The sequence below is a fragment of the Biomphalaria glabrata genome, chromosome 1 (assembly GCF_947242115.1).
Source record: "Biomphalaria glabrata chromosome 1, xgBioGlab47.1, whole genome shotgun sequence".
Classification (NCBI taxonomy): domain Eukaryota; kingdom Metazoa; phylum Mollusca; class Gastropoda; family Planorbidae; genus Biomphalaria; species Biomphalaria glabrata.
Window position 1 is genome coordinate 23537383 of NC_074711.1, and position 17232 is coordinate 23554614.

A 17232-nucleotide genomic window follows, 5' to 3' on the forward strand; every position below is an offset into this window, starting at 1 on the left:
CTTCGTCATACTACCAGAGTAGCAGCAGAAGCAGTGAACTATTTTAGAGAACCGTTATTCGTCAGCCCAGATCAAGTCATCGTCAAGAAATTCGTTATTCGTCAGTCGTCCAGATCAAGTTGCCGTCAAGAGACTGTTATTTGTCAGTAGTCGTCTACGCAAATCAAGTCGTCGCCAGGAGAACCGTTAACCTATTCGTCAGTAACTGTGTACACAAAGTCGTCGGAACTACACATACGGTCATCAACAGAAACTGAAACATTTTGCTGTGGCATATCAAGACATCTGTGGCATTACGTGGGATACTCGACACGGATTGTATCCACTGGTAGCACCGGAGAACAGAGTCAGAACTGGAAGAGAGGCAGTGGAATTTGTTGTGATCTATCATATTCGGGAATCCGAACAAAGGGGATCTTTCTTATCAAAAGCTAAGTGCCATTTTTCTTATTAGTATATGTTTAGATTGCCCTTAGAAATAGATTTTGTCTAGATTTGGTACGTTAGCCTGAGTAAAATCAGGTGGTGCGCCTTAAAACCCGTCGGGGTAGAAGACGTAATTTAGATGAAAAGCTATATTATACGTTTAGGATAGTGATTGTTTTGTTTGTGTAAACGTCATATCCGTTGTTGCTTGGTTACTTCGTGACGTTATTAATGTGTGCCATATTGTCATATCCCAACCCATAGCGATAGTCTCATTTAATTATTTCATTTGTGTATATTATTTTAAATTATTTATTTTTATTAATTTAATTAGATCTGTATTTTTTTTCACTTAATGATAGAAAGTACAGGTAGGATTCTTTTATTGTGAATCAGACTAAAATACATTTTAGTTTGAGCGGTTAAAATCAAATATGATTTTGCCATGAGAATAATGCCGAAACTGGCATAATAGTCAAACATTGTCGTCTGGCTAATACTAGATCCACAAATTTTTGTACATTTTGTTGGTACATTTACTCATCTAGACTCTAATTTGGAATATTATTATTAATTGAAAGATGAATGAAGGTAGTACATTCTAGATGTATATATCTTGTTAAAGATATATTTGACATTGTATAAACATATTTATTTCATATGGTTAAATAGAACCATAATTTCTGGATCGGATCTATCTTAAGAATCTACTCTAGATCTAGACTCTAGACAGTCTTAGAGTCTACTCTATAGACACTTCAGTCACATCAAATTTTAAAATTGATCATAGTTATTCATACTAATAGTCATAGTGCTCTTGATAACTGTAGATCTAAATGGTACTATTATATATACTATAATATACTAGATTTAAATTTGTGTGATATTAATATACAGATTTGAATATAACTCAGACTAGATTTACACATTTACTAAATCTATAGAGACATAACACTTAAAACTTGTATAAAAGTGTGTAAAAACTTAAATATAAAATAAGTTTAAAGTATAGCCATAACCAATATAGGCTAAGTAAAAATATATATAAAATAATACAATGGCTACATCATCATATATGGACCTTAAAGAGGTTAAGGAAGCAGCTATGCAGGATGGAAAGGCCATGGAGTTAAAAGGAAAAGATTTAGCAGCTTATGTACAGCAAGTTGTGAGGGAAGAAATGGAACGGCAAGATAAAATAAGAAGGGAAAAAGAAGAGATAGAGAGACAAGATAGGATCAGAAAGGAAGAATATGAGAAGCAAAAAGAGAAAGAGGACCAAGAAAGGCAAGACAAAGAGAGAGAAAAAACTAGAGAGCATGAAGCTAAAATGGAGAAGATGAGATTGGATGCAGCACAAGCCAGAGCTCAAACTGAACAGGGAAATAACACAAATAACTCAAATAATATTACCACACAAAGAGACAACCCTAATTCGCAAACATGGCTAAAGAGAAAGATACAGAATTTTGATGAACAGAAGGATGACATTGGTGATTTTCTGAAAAGCTATGAGGCAAAAATGTCTACATTTAATATGCCAGAAGAAGAATGGTCTGAAATACTGATAGACTTCGTTCATGGTCAAGCTCTAACAATATGCCAAAATCATGACCATCATATTGATGATAGCTATCAAGTTTTGAAAAGAGAGTTGTTGAATACCTATGGTCATAATGCTACAACTTTCAGAAAGAAATACTTTGACAATATACCATCATTAGGAATAGAACCCCAAACTACTATTAATATGGAAAAGGATTTTTTTAATAAATGGGTAAAACTAGAAAAAGTGGGAAATTCTTATGAGGGATTAAAAAATTTCATTCTATTAGTTAACTTTATTAACAAGTGTGATCCCCAACTTCAGTCATTCATTAAAGAGAGAAATCCTAAATGCTTAGATGAAGTAACAGAAATAATGAGAATTTATAAAAATGCTTATCCAACTAATCCATTCTCTACTACAGATAAGAATAAGGTAGATTTAATAGGATACACAAGTGAGAAAAAAGTCAGAAGTAATGATAGATATTCTAGAGAAAATGAAGATAGGTTTGAAAATAGAAATGCAAGATCAAAATCTAGGGATAATCATTATGAGGAAATAACTTGTTTCAATTGCCATAAGAAAGGTCACATAGCTTCCCATTGCAAAAAACCAACATACTATAAAGCAAATGAGAGAAACTCATATAGAGATAGAAATCAAAACAGAAGTAGTAGTAAACATAGAGATAGGAATCAAACAAGTAGAGTTTATATATACAAATGAAAACCAGGATAGAGATTATAGTGATGAGGATAGTGATATTGAGCAATTAAATTATGGTAACACTATAGAAGAAATTAACATGGTTGAGGGAAAGAGAAATACTTTTAAACTATTCAAAGGTCTAGTAAATGGAAAATCTATAAATTTTATCAGGGACACAGCATGCACAACAATTGCAATTCATTCAAAATTTGTAAAACCATGGTGTTATTTAGATTACATGAAAAAAGTTAGATTATTAGATGGCAGTATTAAGAAATTTAAGGCTTGTAGAATTTTTATTAAGACACCTTTTTTCACTGGTTACTGTAATGCTGTAGCAATACCTAGTTTGACACAAGATATGTTATTGGGTAACATTAGAGGAATTTGGTATTGTACCATGAGGGACATTAACAGATGGCAAAACAAATATGAACATTTATTGAACAGAAATGTGTTAAACAGAAATACTAGACAATACAATAGACCTATGAACTCATATAATAGAAGAAACATGACTTGTTATAATTGCCATAAACAAGGACATTTTGCTAGAGAATGTTGGGATAGGTTCCATACCAATCAGAAGATTGCGAGTTCTAGTTGTAGATTTGGTGGAAGAATTAACCAAAGTAGAAACAAATATAATGATCATAGATCAAATGGATACAGAACTTATGATAAACAAAATGACAGGACAAGATATGATGTAAAATAAATAAGTATTCTGAATATGGAATCGTGATCAGGTTTAAACTTGTCTATTAAAGTTTATAATATGGAACAAAAGAATTTTAAATTAAAGTATTGAAGTTGATTAATGAAATATTTGACTATAATGATAATGAGTGGATTCTATGATGTGACATTCCATAGAATAGTAATAATATGTTTGAAACTTTTTAAGTTATAAAACTAAAGTGAAAGTACCTCTTGTATTTATTGAAATAGGGATATTAATTATTGATTGATAATTTTAAATTGGATATATGCTGTCTAGATTGACATACACTTACATATGGAAGTGATACTTGTAAATACTATGTATATAGTACATTGCTGTTTGATATTATGTTGTAATATTAATTAACATGGTACAATTTATATGTTATGGAAAAGGGAGATAAGTAAATTTGATGTTAAGCATTTGAAAGTAAGTATAAATATATTTATTGTGAATCATTTTCATCTATCATTGGAAAAAGTTAGTTCGATGGAAAAGGGTGAGTATAAAAGAAAAATGGACAAAAGCGTATAAAAGGGTGGTAAGGAAAAGCTTATTGAATGTGGAAATAAAGTCTATAATTGTTTTTGAAATATTGTATTTTGTCAGATTACTGCCAGTGGAGAACATTTGTGAGAAGTGTATGACGTGCCCATGAGATGCCACATTGCTATGATGAACTGTTACTGTGTACTAATGAAGATGATTCTGGAATTTTGGAAGTAACAGTGTAATGTTATGAACATTGACATGAACATGAGGAACTGTCAAGCCAAGATGAAGATGTCAAGATTTTATGTTTGTTGTCTTCCCCTTAAATTGAAAATGCCCTTGTAAGACTTGACAGTAGTGGAAAAATATTGACATATTTTTTTTTCAAGGGGGGGAGGAATCTGTTAGACACCTTATTTATATAGATTAGTTATTTTGCGACGCACCATAGAAGACGCATATTGAACGCGACTAGTGACGTTTGGGATATGTTGGGATAGAGACCGGAAAATCAGTTAGCGATATAATCCTCTAGGGTAACGACGTGTTTAGTGACAGAGACTTTTACTGTGGCCTTTTATTAGAATAAATATATGTGAAGTTGTTCATCAGCGTTGACTACATCTCTTTACTAGTTAAAACCGATGTGTTTGTTTTGTCTGGATTGTTGATCAACTACACGGAATACACCCGAACAATAACACCCAAACGCTTGCAGAGTAATTGGTTGAAAATCAACAGTCATCCATAGTTGACCTCAAGACAGCCTGAACAAGAAACATCACAAGATACACGACTAGATACACGACTAGTTACCAGACTAGATACACGGCTAGTTACACGACTAGTTACCTGACTAGATACACGGCTAGATACATGACTAGATACACGACTAGATAAACGGCTAGTTACCTGACTAGATACACGACTAGTTAACTGACTAGATACACGGCTAGTTACCTGACTAGATACACGACTAGTTACCTGACTAGATACACGACTAGATACACAGCTAGTTACCTGACTAGATACACGACTAGATACACGGCTAGTTACCTGACTAGATACACGGCTAGTTACCTTACTAGATACACGACTAGTTAAGTGACTAGATACACAGCTAGTTACCTGACTAGATACACGACTAGATACACGACTAGTTAAGTGACTAGATACACGGCTAGTTACCTGACTAGATACACGGCTAGTTACCTGACTAGATACACGACTAGATACACAACTAGTTACCTGACTAGATACACGACTAGATACACGGCTAGATACACGACTAGATACACGGCTAGATACACGACTAGATACACGGCTAGTTACCTGACTAGATACACGACTAGATATACGACTAGATACACGACTAGTTACCTGACTAGATACACGGCTAGTTACCTGACTAGATACACGGCTAGTTACCTGACTAGTTACCTGACTAGATACACGACTAGATATACGACTAGATACACGACTAGTTACACGACTAGATACACGGCTAGTTACCTGACTAGATACACGGCTAGTTACCTGACTAGATACACGACTAGTTACCTGACTAGATACACGACTAGATACACGGCTAGTTACCTGACAAGATACACGACTAGTTACCTGACTAGATACACGACTAGTTACCTGACTAGATACACGACTAGTTACCTGACAAGATACACGGCTAGTTACCTGACTAGATACACGGCTAGTTTCACGACTAGTTACCTGACTAGATACACGACTAGTTACCTGACTAGATACACGGCTAGTTACCTGACTAGATACACGGCTAGATACACCACTAGATACACGGCTAGTTACTTGACTAGATACACGGCTAGATACACGGCTAGTTACCTGACTAGATACACGACTAGTTACCTGACTAGATACACGGCTAGATACACGACTAGATACACGGCTAGTTACCTGACAAGATACACGACTAGTTACCTGACTAGATACACGACTAGATACACGGCTAGATACACGACTAGATACACGGCTAGTTACCTGACTAGATACACGACTAGATACACGACTAGATACACGGCTAGATACACGACTAGATACACGGCTAGTTACCTGACTAGATACACGACTAAATACACGACTACCATCAATATAAAGTGGGCCATGTAGATTAAAAAAGAAAATAGTTTTGATCGTGATGCGATCTCTCATGAATACAGCCTTATACAGGTGATTATTCTTATGGAATAATTGATGTATAAATGTTAACAAACATAACTTGTCAGGCTTAGGATATGCGGGTCAAAGTAAATGTCACACTCGTGTGCCACGATCAGTATCACCTGAAAAGGTCGCCGAGTCCAGTTGAAACGAAGCTTTGCTGTCCCATTATGAGTTGTGGGGAGAAAGTCAAGTTCGAATTGCTGGGTAGAAGCACGACACGGATATGACCCTGGGGTCGTAAGTGGAGCAGCACTGAACTAGATTTTTTGTTTATTTCACATTACTTTTACCAAAAAGAAAACCTTACAAAATTCGTAAGCAGACCTTTTTGTCTTATCGAGAAAATAAAATATCAAAGCAAGTTACAGGGATCTCAAACTAGGGTCACCTAAACGAATCTCAGACATGGGTCACCTAAAGGAGTCTCAGACAGGGGTCACTTAAAGAAGTCTCAGACAGGGGTCACCTAAACGAATCTCAGACAGGGGTCACATAAAGGAGTCTCAGACAGGGGTCACCTAAAGGAGTTTCAAACAGGCAACACTGACAAGGTCACAATGTTAGGCAGGGGGAAATATGAGTTTTTTTTGTTTTTTTTTAGCTTTTTTTGTTAGTTTATTTAGCATAATATTTCGCATTGATCTGTTAGGACGACGGATGTTGGCAGCAGGAAGGGTTGGAACTAGGGACTTTCGAGACCACCAAACGACAGTCCAGAGCGCATACAACACGACGATGCCACCATCTCAGGCAATATTCTATCATCGTTCTAATAGCCTATTCTGAGCATACCCCCAGACTTTAGCTACTAGTATTCTAAACAAAAGTGTATTAGAAAGAAACACGTGCACAGTTACTAACATACACCTAAAATAGTTTGTTGTTTTAATTAATCTCTGAATAAATCTAATTACTGGCCTCAATTTTTTTTTGTCATAAAAAAAAATGTTTTATGATTTTCTCACGTATTTAAATATCTTATAATTTTGTTGTACAGTGACGTCTCATCCTTGTCTTCATTGTGCCCTATGGGAGGGTACTCTTTGTATCTCTATGTTAGTAAAGAGACGCACTATAGTTGACGGACTTTGAACGCGCGACATTCAGCGATTTCACGGATTAGTGGTGTTTAGTTTATGTATGTCATTATTAGCCAGTTGGTGTTAGGAATTCAAGGGGACATCATCTTATTACGTACAGAGACTCGACAGTGGCCTCTATGCATTACATTTTATTCAAGTTTTCAAACGGTCTAGACTTAGCCCTGACATCTTGTTCATGTGTAGGTCTCGTTCATAAGTAGTTTTAAGCATCTAATACACCCGTACAGGGGCGTAGCTAGGAATTTTCCATCATTTTGGGGTCCGGCGGACTTGACCTCTTTGGGGGCTCCTGGTATTTTGCGTAACACTTATTATATACTGCAAAAAACACTCATTTGGGAGCCTCCTTCAAGTGGGGGCACGGGGGGATTTTGAAATTCTACCCCTCCTCCTCCCACCCTAGCTACGCCACTGCCCCCGTACAAGAAACTCAAACATCATCTGAGTAATCTGTCCAAGTCAGACAGCTACAAGGTCAAGGCCATTCACATCTACCACTTCTAATGATCTACTTACTTCTATGAGTAGTTTGATGTGTTTCTAGTCTAACCACGTGCACGTGATACTCTGTTTTTTGTTTATAGCCAAGTTTTTAAACAAATATATGCTGAAGACGTTTTTCATCATAGACACATTTTACAACTGCAAAACGTGTTAGAGTAGCCACTAGACAGCTACAGCAACTGACAAAATGTAGTATTATAGAGTAGTCACAAGACAACTTTAACATTGGCATGTGTGGTAGTGTAGCCACGAGACAACTTTAACATTGGCATGTGTGGAAGTGTAGCCACGAGACAACTTTAACATTGGCATGTGTGGAAGTGTAGCCACGAGACAACTTTAACATTGGCATGTGTGGTAGTGTAGCCACGAGACAACTTTAACATTGACATGTGTGAAAGTGTAGCCACGAGACAACTTTAACATTGACATGTCTGGTAGAGTAGCCACGAGACAACTTTAACATTGACATGTCTGGTAGAGTAGCCACGAGACAACTTTAACATTGACATGTCTGGTAGAGTAGCCACGAGACAACTTTAACATTGACATGTCTGGTAGAGTAGCCACGAGACAACTTTAACATTGACATGTCTGGTAGAGTAGCCACGAGACAACTTTAACATTGACATGTCTGGTAGAGTAGCCACGAGACAACTTAAACATTGACATGTCTGGTAGAGTAGCCACGAGACAACTTTAACATTGACATGTCTGGTAGAGTAGCCACGAGACAACTTTAAAATAGCCACTAGATAATTCCTCTCACCAACAAACAACGGTATAGACAGACAGACTTCTTAATGCATACATTGAAAAAAAATCTTTTTGTCGTGTCTACTAATTAAAATCTACATAATAGAAATACATTAAAACCAATTTCCTTGTTTGCCGAGTTAATTAAGTTGCACATCATTTCGCCGCAGAGAGACCTGGTTAAAAATATTATCCTGATTTACAAGTAAACAAAAATAAATAACATTTTTACTTCGAATTATATTTTAAACGCGTAGTGACATTTTTCCCCCATAATCTTGCTCTGACCAGTTTGTCAGAAAATAAACAAAGTTTCGTGTTTCATTCTCTGTTTAGTTAAACTCCGGTAGCAACGAATTGTGTGGTATACGTAGTTTAAATAAAGAAAATATTTTGCGAGGTAAATAATTAAAGATTCGGAAATCAATCTATCGGAGGTGCATGAGTGATAATTTCAACGAACGGTTCTTAGCCTGTCACTTTGGCCTTATAGATAGTTGAGGAACAAACCTTGATCTATAGACTGTCTATCTCCAGGATGAGAGTCTGTTCCATTTCCATTCCTGGATGTCTTCCAACCACTTCATTTGTCTGCCTCTACTTCTTCCCCTATAACAAGGTCATAACGGGGCCCGATCGCCAGAGCGTGATCCTAATTCAGACTTTTAAAGTTGTGCTGCGGTCTTGTAGGTGCTTATAATGCTCGCAGAATTGTATGAACACAGGAGGGGGGAGATTTGCATGAGTGGCTAGATGAGGTAGTATAGGTCTGATTGTGGTGAATGAGTGGCTAGATGAGGTAGTATAGGTCTGATTGTGGTGAATGAGTGGCTAGATGAGGTAGTATAAGTCTGATTGTGGTGAATGAGTGGCTAGATGAGGTAGTATAGGTCTGATTGTGGTGAATGAGTGGCTAGATGAGGTAGTATAGGTCTGATTGTGGTGAATGAGTGGCTAGATGAGGTAGTATAGGTCTGATTGTGGTGAATGAGTGGCTAAATGAGGTAGTATAAGTCTGATTGTGGTGAATGAGTGGCTAGATAAGGTAGTATAGGTCTGATTGTGGTGAATGAGTGGCTAGATGAGGTAGTATAGGTCTGATTGTGGAGAATGAGTGGCTAGATGAGGTAGTATAGGTCTGATTGTGGAGAATGAGTAGCTAGATGAGGTGGTACAGGTCTGATTGTGGAGAATGAGTGGCTAGATGAGGTGGTATAGGTCTGATTGTGGAGAATGAGTGGCTAGATGAGGTGGTATAGGTCTGATTGTGGAGACTGAGTGACTAGATGAGGTAGTATAGGTCTGATTGTGGTGAATGAGTGGCTAGATGAGGTGGTATAGGTCTGATTGTGGAGACTGAGTGACTAGATGAGGTAGTATAGGTCTGATTGTGGAGAATGAGTGGCTAGATGAGGTGGTATAGGTCTGATTGTGGAGAATGAGTGGCTAGATGAGGTGGTATAGGTCTGATTGAGGAGGCATTATTTTAAAAGCACACAGTTTATAACATAAATAGAACGATTTAAAACACAAATATTTCCTACAAGAAGTATGATACCTGACAGTCAAAGCAATCAACAAATCACGTGAAGAAAAGAACAAGAGAAACAGAAGCTATTGGGACCTAGACTTGGACGAGGGAACAAATTTGACCAACGTCAGCAAATAAAAAAAATTACAAGAAAAGCTCACTGTGTCATGGCCATAACAAAAAGCCATTATTCAAATATATGGTGTTTTTTTTTTTTTTTGCTTGTCTTTTCAGTGCCATATTTTCTTAGTTTAGTGTCACTCGATAGCTTGCTTGTACAATGCATAGGAAAGACTTGTAGAATATGTTTCACGTAGTCTAAAATATATGTATTTCTCGTGATGACAAAGACAGAAGAAAGAAATGTGTTGTTTACAGTTAAGGAGAGTAACTCAGTATATTCAGACTCACCGTTTTGTTCAGCTGAGTAGCTCCCCCTGTTTTTAACCTTTTCATTTCTTCTAAGACTCATCCTGCTCCGGGTTGCCCCTCTCTCAGAGAACACTGAGGGCTCCTGCAATCAAAGACATTTTAATTTCAAATTTTTCTTTATACTTTAAATTTAAAAAAGCTTTAAAATCTTTACATTTATAGAGTAATACCATTGTTTCTTCTCACACATAAAGTCACAAATATACAACTAAGCAATTATTGGTCTCATCGTAACTAATTATTTATAGGCTAATACATGACAAAATGTTTTTAATTTTCGATACAAGTTCAAAAGAATATAGCGAGGGCAAGATGGTATCATGAAATTGAGTTTGTTGTTTTCTATGTTTCAGACGATCCTCAGAAAAGATTTAAAAATCCGAGCCCAAACTTCCTGCAGGATGGCAACAGGCAGGTTTTGAACTATGAGCCATCGTCACGATAATCCAGCACATACCACACGACCAGGTAGCAAGCCATTAATATAATTAGCTTATAATGATTATAATTGTCTATCATTGTCTTTTATCAAAGAAAGCCGAGTATTTGTTCCAAATCTGTTCCTATCTACATCACAAAACTTGTAGTCAGTAGGTGAAGGCGATGATTTAATGAGGTTCAGGTTCTAATCGTCTATAGAAACATACGAACTAGAGAATCCTCAACGCCCACATGTAGCTACTGACATGAACTCCTCTAGACCTCATCAGTATGACGTGTCGTGATTCACAGATTTACCAGCTCTGAAAGTTTTGTCCGAGTTTTTTTTTCTTTCTTTTTTTTTTTTTTTTGAGTGTCGATATTTTCGGCAGCTAAAACCTTCAGGCCTGAAATAGCTGCTCTTCTGGGGATGGTCATCCATCCGATATTTACATTTATATCCTGCAAGAGAATAGCGGGTCAGGGAAGTATCAGGGGAAACAAATGTTATTTACCAGAGGACAATTAAGATAGATGTCACATTGCCAGTTTGAGCGCGGCATCTCCAAACATTGCACTTTACAGCACTGCAGACGTAACCAGAATAGTGTAGTTTGGGAGTGCAGTTTAATTCTACTTTGGTTCAAGTTTGTTGGACTCACTCACATGTCTTACTAAACAAAAAGTTATTTTTGATTCGCAATTGTGTTCTAGATCCATCGTGTACTGTTTACTAATGTACCATTGCTATAAAATTGAGATATAAGTTGTCATCATAAAGTATATTTTCAAATTTTTAAGTTTGACAAATTCGATGCAGAATTATTATATTTAGCCCACATATCATAATATTTTAATGTAATAAATAGGAGTAATTATTAAATTGCTAATCAATTAAACGAAACATTAAAATTTAATATGTTTTGAAAAATAAAAAAAAAACATCACACTAAAATGATATTTAAATAGCTTTTGTAAACTACACTTATAGCCGTTATACCTATCCTAAAAAAATCTCTAAATTAAGAAACACGTCAGCACAGCGGATTAGAAAATTGTGATCATTGGAGAAGCTTTAATAAAAAATATAATAAACAAAATATTTTCGCCATTACTTGGCATCTCTTCAAAAATGTCTGTCGTAGATCAGTTTTCTGTTTTCTCTGTTGATAAAATAATGTCATAAATAGATTTCAAGGGACTATAATTCTTATTAAATATTTGTACTGAAAAGAATATGATCGTAAAGCTGACCAACATTGAGCTCTGTAGAGGAAGTACTTTCATTAGAGCTCTACAGAATCAAACTCTTGATTTACGAAATAAGAAAAACTGAACTTTGTGATCGGGAGCTTAGGCTTGCCTAACGTTGGGTCTACACACCAGATCAAGTAAATACTGCTTCACAAGACTTTGTCTATGATAAAGAGACAATCATTGACAGCTTAGTGTATCATTGAAACTTAGCATACTTTATAACAGTGATGCCCAAAATACGTCCCGCGGGCCAGATTCGGCGCGCAAACTGGTTCCATCCGGCACGCCGAAACGTTTGCACAAAGTCTAGAAAACCAACCTCCAAAAAAAAAAAAAATTGAGAAATGTATCTTTACCTACGTTAGGGCCCTCATTCTTTCTCTTATTGTTTGGTACATGGCCTTTAACATTTGACATAAGATGGGACTCTACCAGGAAAATGAAACGGATATTTACTTGTTTGTGGAACGTGATAATAAACCAACGTGTTGTTCATTTGGAAAGTGTGGACAACATATCAACAGCAGTACGAAACAAATAGGGCGATAGTCTTGAATTGAGCCGCTAATACAGTTAACTATGGATACTAGATCCACGGGTTTCTAATCAAATAGTTTCAGATTCATTTAATTTCGTTTTTGCATCTTTTCGTTGATGTGGCCCGTGTCACGAGTGTTGTAAATTAAAATGACATGCAGGACGAGTGTCGGAAAATTAAAATGGCCCGCAGGAAGAGTAAGGTCTAATATGTCCGCTATTTTGTTATTTCTTTCTATTCCTCGATTCGACCTCTAGACTCTGTTATATTTATACTTGAAGTATTTCTGAAGACATCACGTGACATCCAGGAAAAAAGAAGTGTTTAGCCTAAGAATACGTCTTTAAAAATCGAAACTATTTTAGAAACCGGTTAATTAGCTTCCTGGTTAATAAATGTTGATCAATTATCCAGCAACCAAGTCCCTCCATGGGACGGTCGTTAAAACATTCATCTTATGATTTGCATTATCAACACATTTTCTGGCAGGAGGGAATCTATTTTTAGACATACGTGCCATGTTTTATTGGACCTGACAATCTTCAGCCAATGAAGATCAACCTTTGATTCTCATGTTTAGTGGGTGAAATGGTGAACTCTTTTCTCTGGCTTCACTTCCACAGTCTCACAGTTTCTTGTAAAAAAAATAAAATAAAGTTTTGGTCGAATTTGGTGAGCTCATTTGATTTAATGTTCTTTAAAAAGTGGATTTTGAATTTAGTGAGTTTCTTTTGATTTCATGTTCTTGGATTGGAAAGTAGAAAAAAAAAAGATGAGAAGGTATTTTTATGCCTTTGTTGTTGTTGTTGTTGGATATTGTGAAAAAAATATTGGCAATCAAAACTGGAGACTTTATCGTACATTTCTTGTCAGACATAGCATATAGTACTAAGGGAAATAGCCGGTATAGTACATTATTTATTGACCACGAGTTTCTTTAAAAGAGCATCAAAATATTTTATCCAGCCAAGTGTGTAATTAATCTTTAAGTATTATGTTCTTATTTGTATAAGTTGCTTACAGGTATGTGTATATATGTGTGTGTGTGTGTTAGTTCTATTCTCCTTCTAATCGTGTAATTAGCCTACTGTCGAAGGTATAGCCCCAGGGAGGGGATGAGGTGCTTGCTGTCTGAAGTTGAGAAAATTGTTTGGTGTGTCCTACAGAGGAGAATGGGACGTGTCTTTGAAATCAATGAATCACGTGGTCTCAGTAAGGAGACAGCAGGCATGTGTGTCATGGGCGTGGAAATGGGGGTGATCAGGTGCCAGCACCGTGGGAATCCTTTTTTTTTAGAGCAATCGATAGTGAGAAGAGATCAATAACAGCAGTGTCAGATTTAGCGTACGCTATGCTGAAATAGCTAGAGGACGCTTTTAGAAAACGCTCGGACAAGTGCGCTAATCAATACAAGGATTCTTTTTCACCAGACACAGCTGGTAGCAAGGGCCGATCAAATCTTGCCACACTTCAAAGAAGAAATACAAACCAAGAGGTCTAGTAAATACAATCTGTCAGAGACCTATCCCGGCATTCAAACTATCTCTGACAAGGCTTGAAGTGATATCCCCCTAGAGAGTTGGTTCTTCTCAAACATTCAAATTGCCACTGATGTATAAGTTTACTTACATGAGATGGACATCTTACGTTTTAAACTAAGCTCTGATTTTGAAAGTAAAAACTTCCTAGTGCGTCTTTTTTTTTAACCACATATATCGACAGGAAAGAACAAGCTATTTATGTTTCATTTCTTAACTCGGAGTTTCTCATTTCGAATGCAGTTAAAAGCAAACAATTTTGTACAGTAATATAGATTGAGTAAGTCAAAAGAATATTTCTTGAGTAGCTATATCCAATGCACGATGAACCAACAAGGCAGCAATGACGCACCTTGGAAATAGGTTTTCTTACTGTCACTAAAGTTAATGTCTTAGTAAATCCTTTTCAATTGGAGCATGCATTACAGTATACAATATTAGCAGTGATCAAGACTGAATGTCTAATTAATAGGGTTGGTTTTAAACAGGTTGAACAGTTAAGGCTAAATAAGATTTTGATTTCCACAAAATGTATCTGATTACATTAAATTTTATTTTATTTGTTATTATTTAATGACACGCCTTGCTTATCACCTTAACCAAAAAGCAAAATCAAATCCATGCGATTTGTTGAATACTTGCAAACACTTGAGTAAAGTGGCATGACTTAGAGCTTAGGTACTTTTCTTTGGGTGTTTTTTTGACTTAGAGCTTAGGTACTTTTCTTTGGGTGTTTTTTGACTTAGAGCTTAGGTACTTTTCTTTGGGTGTTTTTTGACTTAGAGCTTAGGTACTTTTCTTTGGGTGTTTTTTACTTAGAGCTTAGGTACTTTTCTTTGGGTGTTTTTTGACTTAGAGCTTAGGTACTTTCTATTTGATTCTTTTATGACTTAGAGCTTTGGTACTTTCTATTTGATTCTTTTATGACTGAGAGCTTAAGTACTTTCCATTTGCGTCTTTTATGACTTAGAGTTTAAGTACTTTCCATTTGCGTCTTTAATGACTTAGAGGTTAGGTACTTTCCTTTTCATTCTTTTATTACTTAGAGTTTAAGTACTTTCCATTGGGGTCTTTTATGTCTTAGAGCTTAGGTACTTTCTATTTGATTCTTTTATCAATATTTATATATTTGATATCTGTCATAACGATGGACACGGGGGGTGTTTAGGGTGACGATAACAATGATATTAATGTTGACGTCGATGTTGAAAGTGATGATAACTGATAACAATGATGTTAATAAAAATGGTGTAAGTAATAGTGAGGTGACACTTTCAGATGAGGTAAATCTCATTTGTTTCTACCGCCGACGGTTAACGATGGTGTCACGTGGCCATCACAACGACCAACTGCCGTTTACTCCCCAATGTGTGTCAGGCACCCATTAGAGTAGGGGGACACGTGGGCGTCCTATAAATCCAGACAAATAGCCATGCGCTTAAACACACGGTCACCACGACCCTGGATTATGATGGGAATTGAATTGATAATAGGGATGTGGATGGTGATAATATGAAGATGGTAGTGTTGATAGTGATGTGGATGTTAAATATGAAGATAGTAGTGTTGATAGTGATGTGGATGTTAAATATGAAGATGGTACTGTTGATAGTGATGTGGATGTTAAATATGAAGATGGTAGTGTTGATAGAGATGTGGATGGTGATAATATGAAGATGGTACTGTTGATAGTGATGTGGATGTTAAATATGAAGATGGTAGTGTTAGTAGTGATGTGGATGGTGATAATATGAAGATGGTAGTGTTGATAGTGATGTTGATTGTGATGATATCGGGGATGGGGGTTGTAAAAAGTTTCACTGTACTTAGTTTAAATTTCAAATTAATGCAAATGACTAAGGATTAAAAAATATTAGTTTTTCTATGCACTTTGGTGTGTACAGCCACAGTGTATAGTGCGGGAAACGAGATCGACAGAAGGAAGAAAAGAGATTAGCAAACTAGCCAACTAACTACACTATTTAAAAAAACAACCATTTTAATTTTTTTTTTTATTTAAAAGGAAGCTTTTTTTAAATATCTTTACAAATAAGCGCTTTTAATTTTTTTTGTGACATTCACAAGAAAGATGCAAATCTCTCTCTCTCTCTCTCTTTCTCCTTCTCCACATATCTCTCGACCCTCTCTCTCTCTCTCTTTTCTTTATCTCTCTCTTCAAAACGAACTAGACCAATGGGTGGAGACCAAGAATCTAATTTCATTGATTGCTCCCCTTCATTCATTCACTTAAATTTCCACGACGTTTTTTTTTTCTCTTGAAAGATTTCTTTATTGAAGAAAACAAGTAAATTGAAATTATTTTTTTTTTTTGGCCTGAAACAATTACAAATGCTGAAGACCTCTTCATGTTAAAATGAATGTGTGTGTGTGTGTATGTGTGTCTACATATGTGTACCTTTTTTTTTTTCAAACCTAATATCAACTCACTGTCTGTCTGATGCCATGTTTGTACACGTTTGTTTCTCCCACACCCAATCTCAAATCAAGTTGAAACTTTACGTAATTAGTAATTGTACCTAAGAAAACATGAATCGATTGGAAAAAAAAGCAAATTATTAATTTATTATTGGTCACTAGTTATTTTGTTTCGTATCATAAAAAGGAAATACAATATACTTATTGAGAGATGTGTCTGTATATATGGAGTTATTCCCTTATTAGGCTTTCAACACATTTCTACTCTCACTTTCCATTCTGGGAGCAAGTTGAAATGTTCATGATCTAGTTCATTACACGACATACCTCTACACTACATACATCTACACGACATACATCTACACTACATACATCTACACGACATACATCTACACGACATACATCTACACGACATACATCTACACTACATACATCTACACGACATACATCTACACTACGTACATCTACACGACATACATCTACACTACATACATCTACACGACATACATCTACACTACATACATCTACACGACATACATCTACACTACATACATCTACACGACATACATCTACACTACGTACATCTACACTACGTACATCTACACGACATACATCTACA

The 17232-nt window shown here is 36.0% G+C and overlaps 1 protein-coding gene and 1 long non-coding RNA gene across 2 annotated transcripts in view; one reads left to right on the forward strand and one right to left on the reverse strand.

The window, feature by feature from the left end:
• Nucleotides 1–17232, reverse strand: part of LOC106080104 (uncharacterized) — a 345965-nt gene that overhangs the window by 238768 nt on the left and 89965 nt on the right. The window contains exon 3 of the mRNA XM_056028968.1: nt 10404–10506. Within this exon, the coding sequence (XP_055884943.1) occupies nt 10404–10506 (103 nt within the window). The remainder of the gene's footprint in view (nt 1–10403; nt 10507–17232) is intronic.
• LOC129926255 (uncharacterized) lies at nt 809–4265 on the forward strand. The gene is made up of 2 exons (XR_008777888.1): nt 809–1017; nt 4017–4265. It is a non-coding gene; the product is annotated as an uncharacterized LOC129926255 (long non-coding RNA).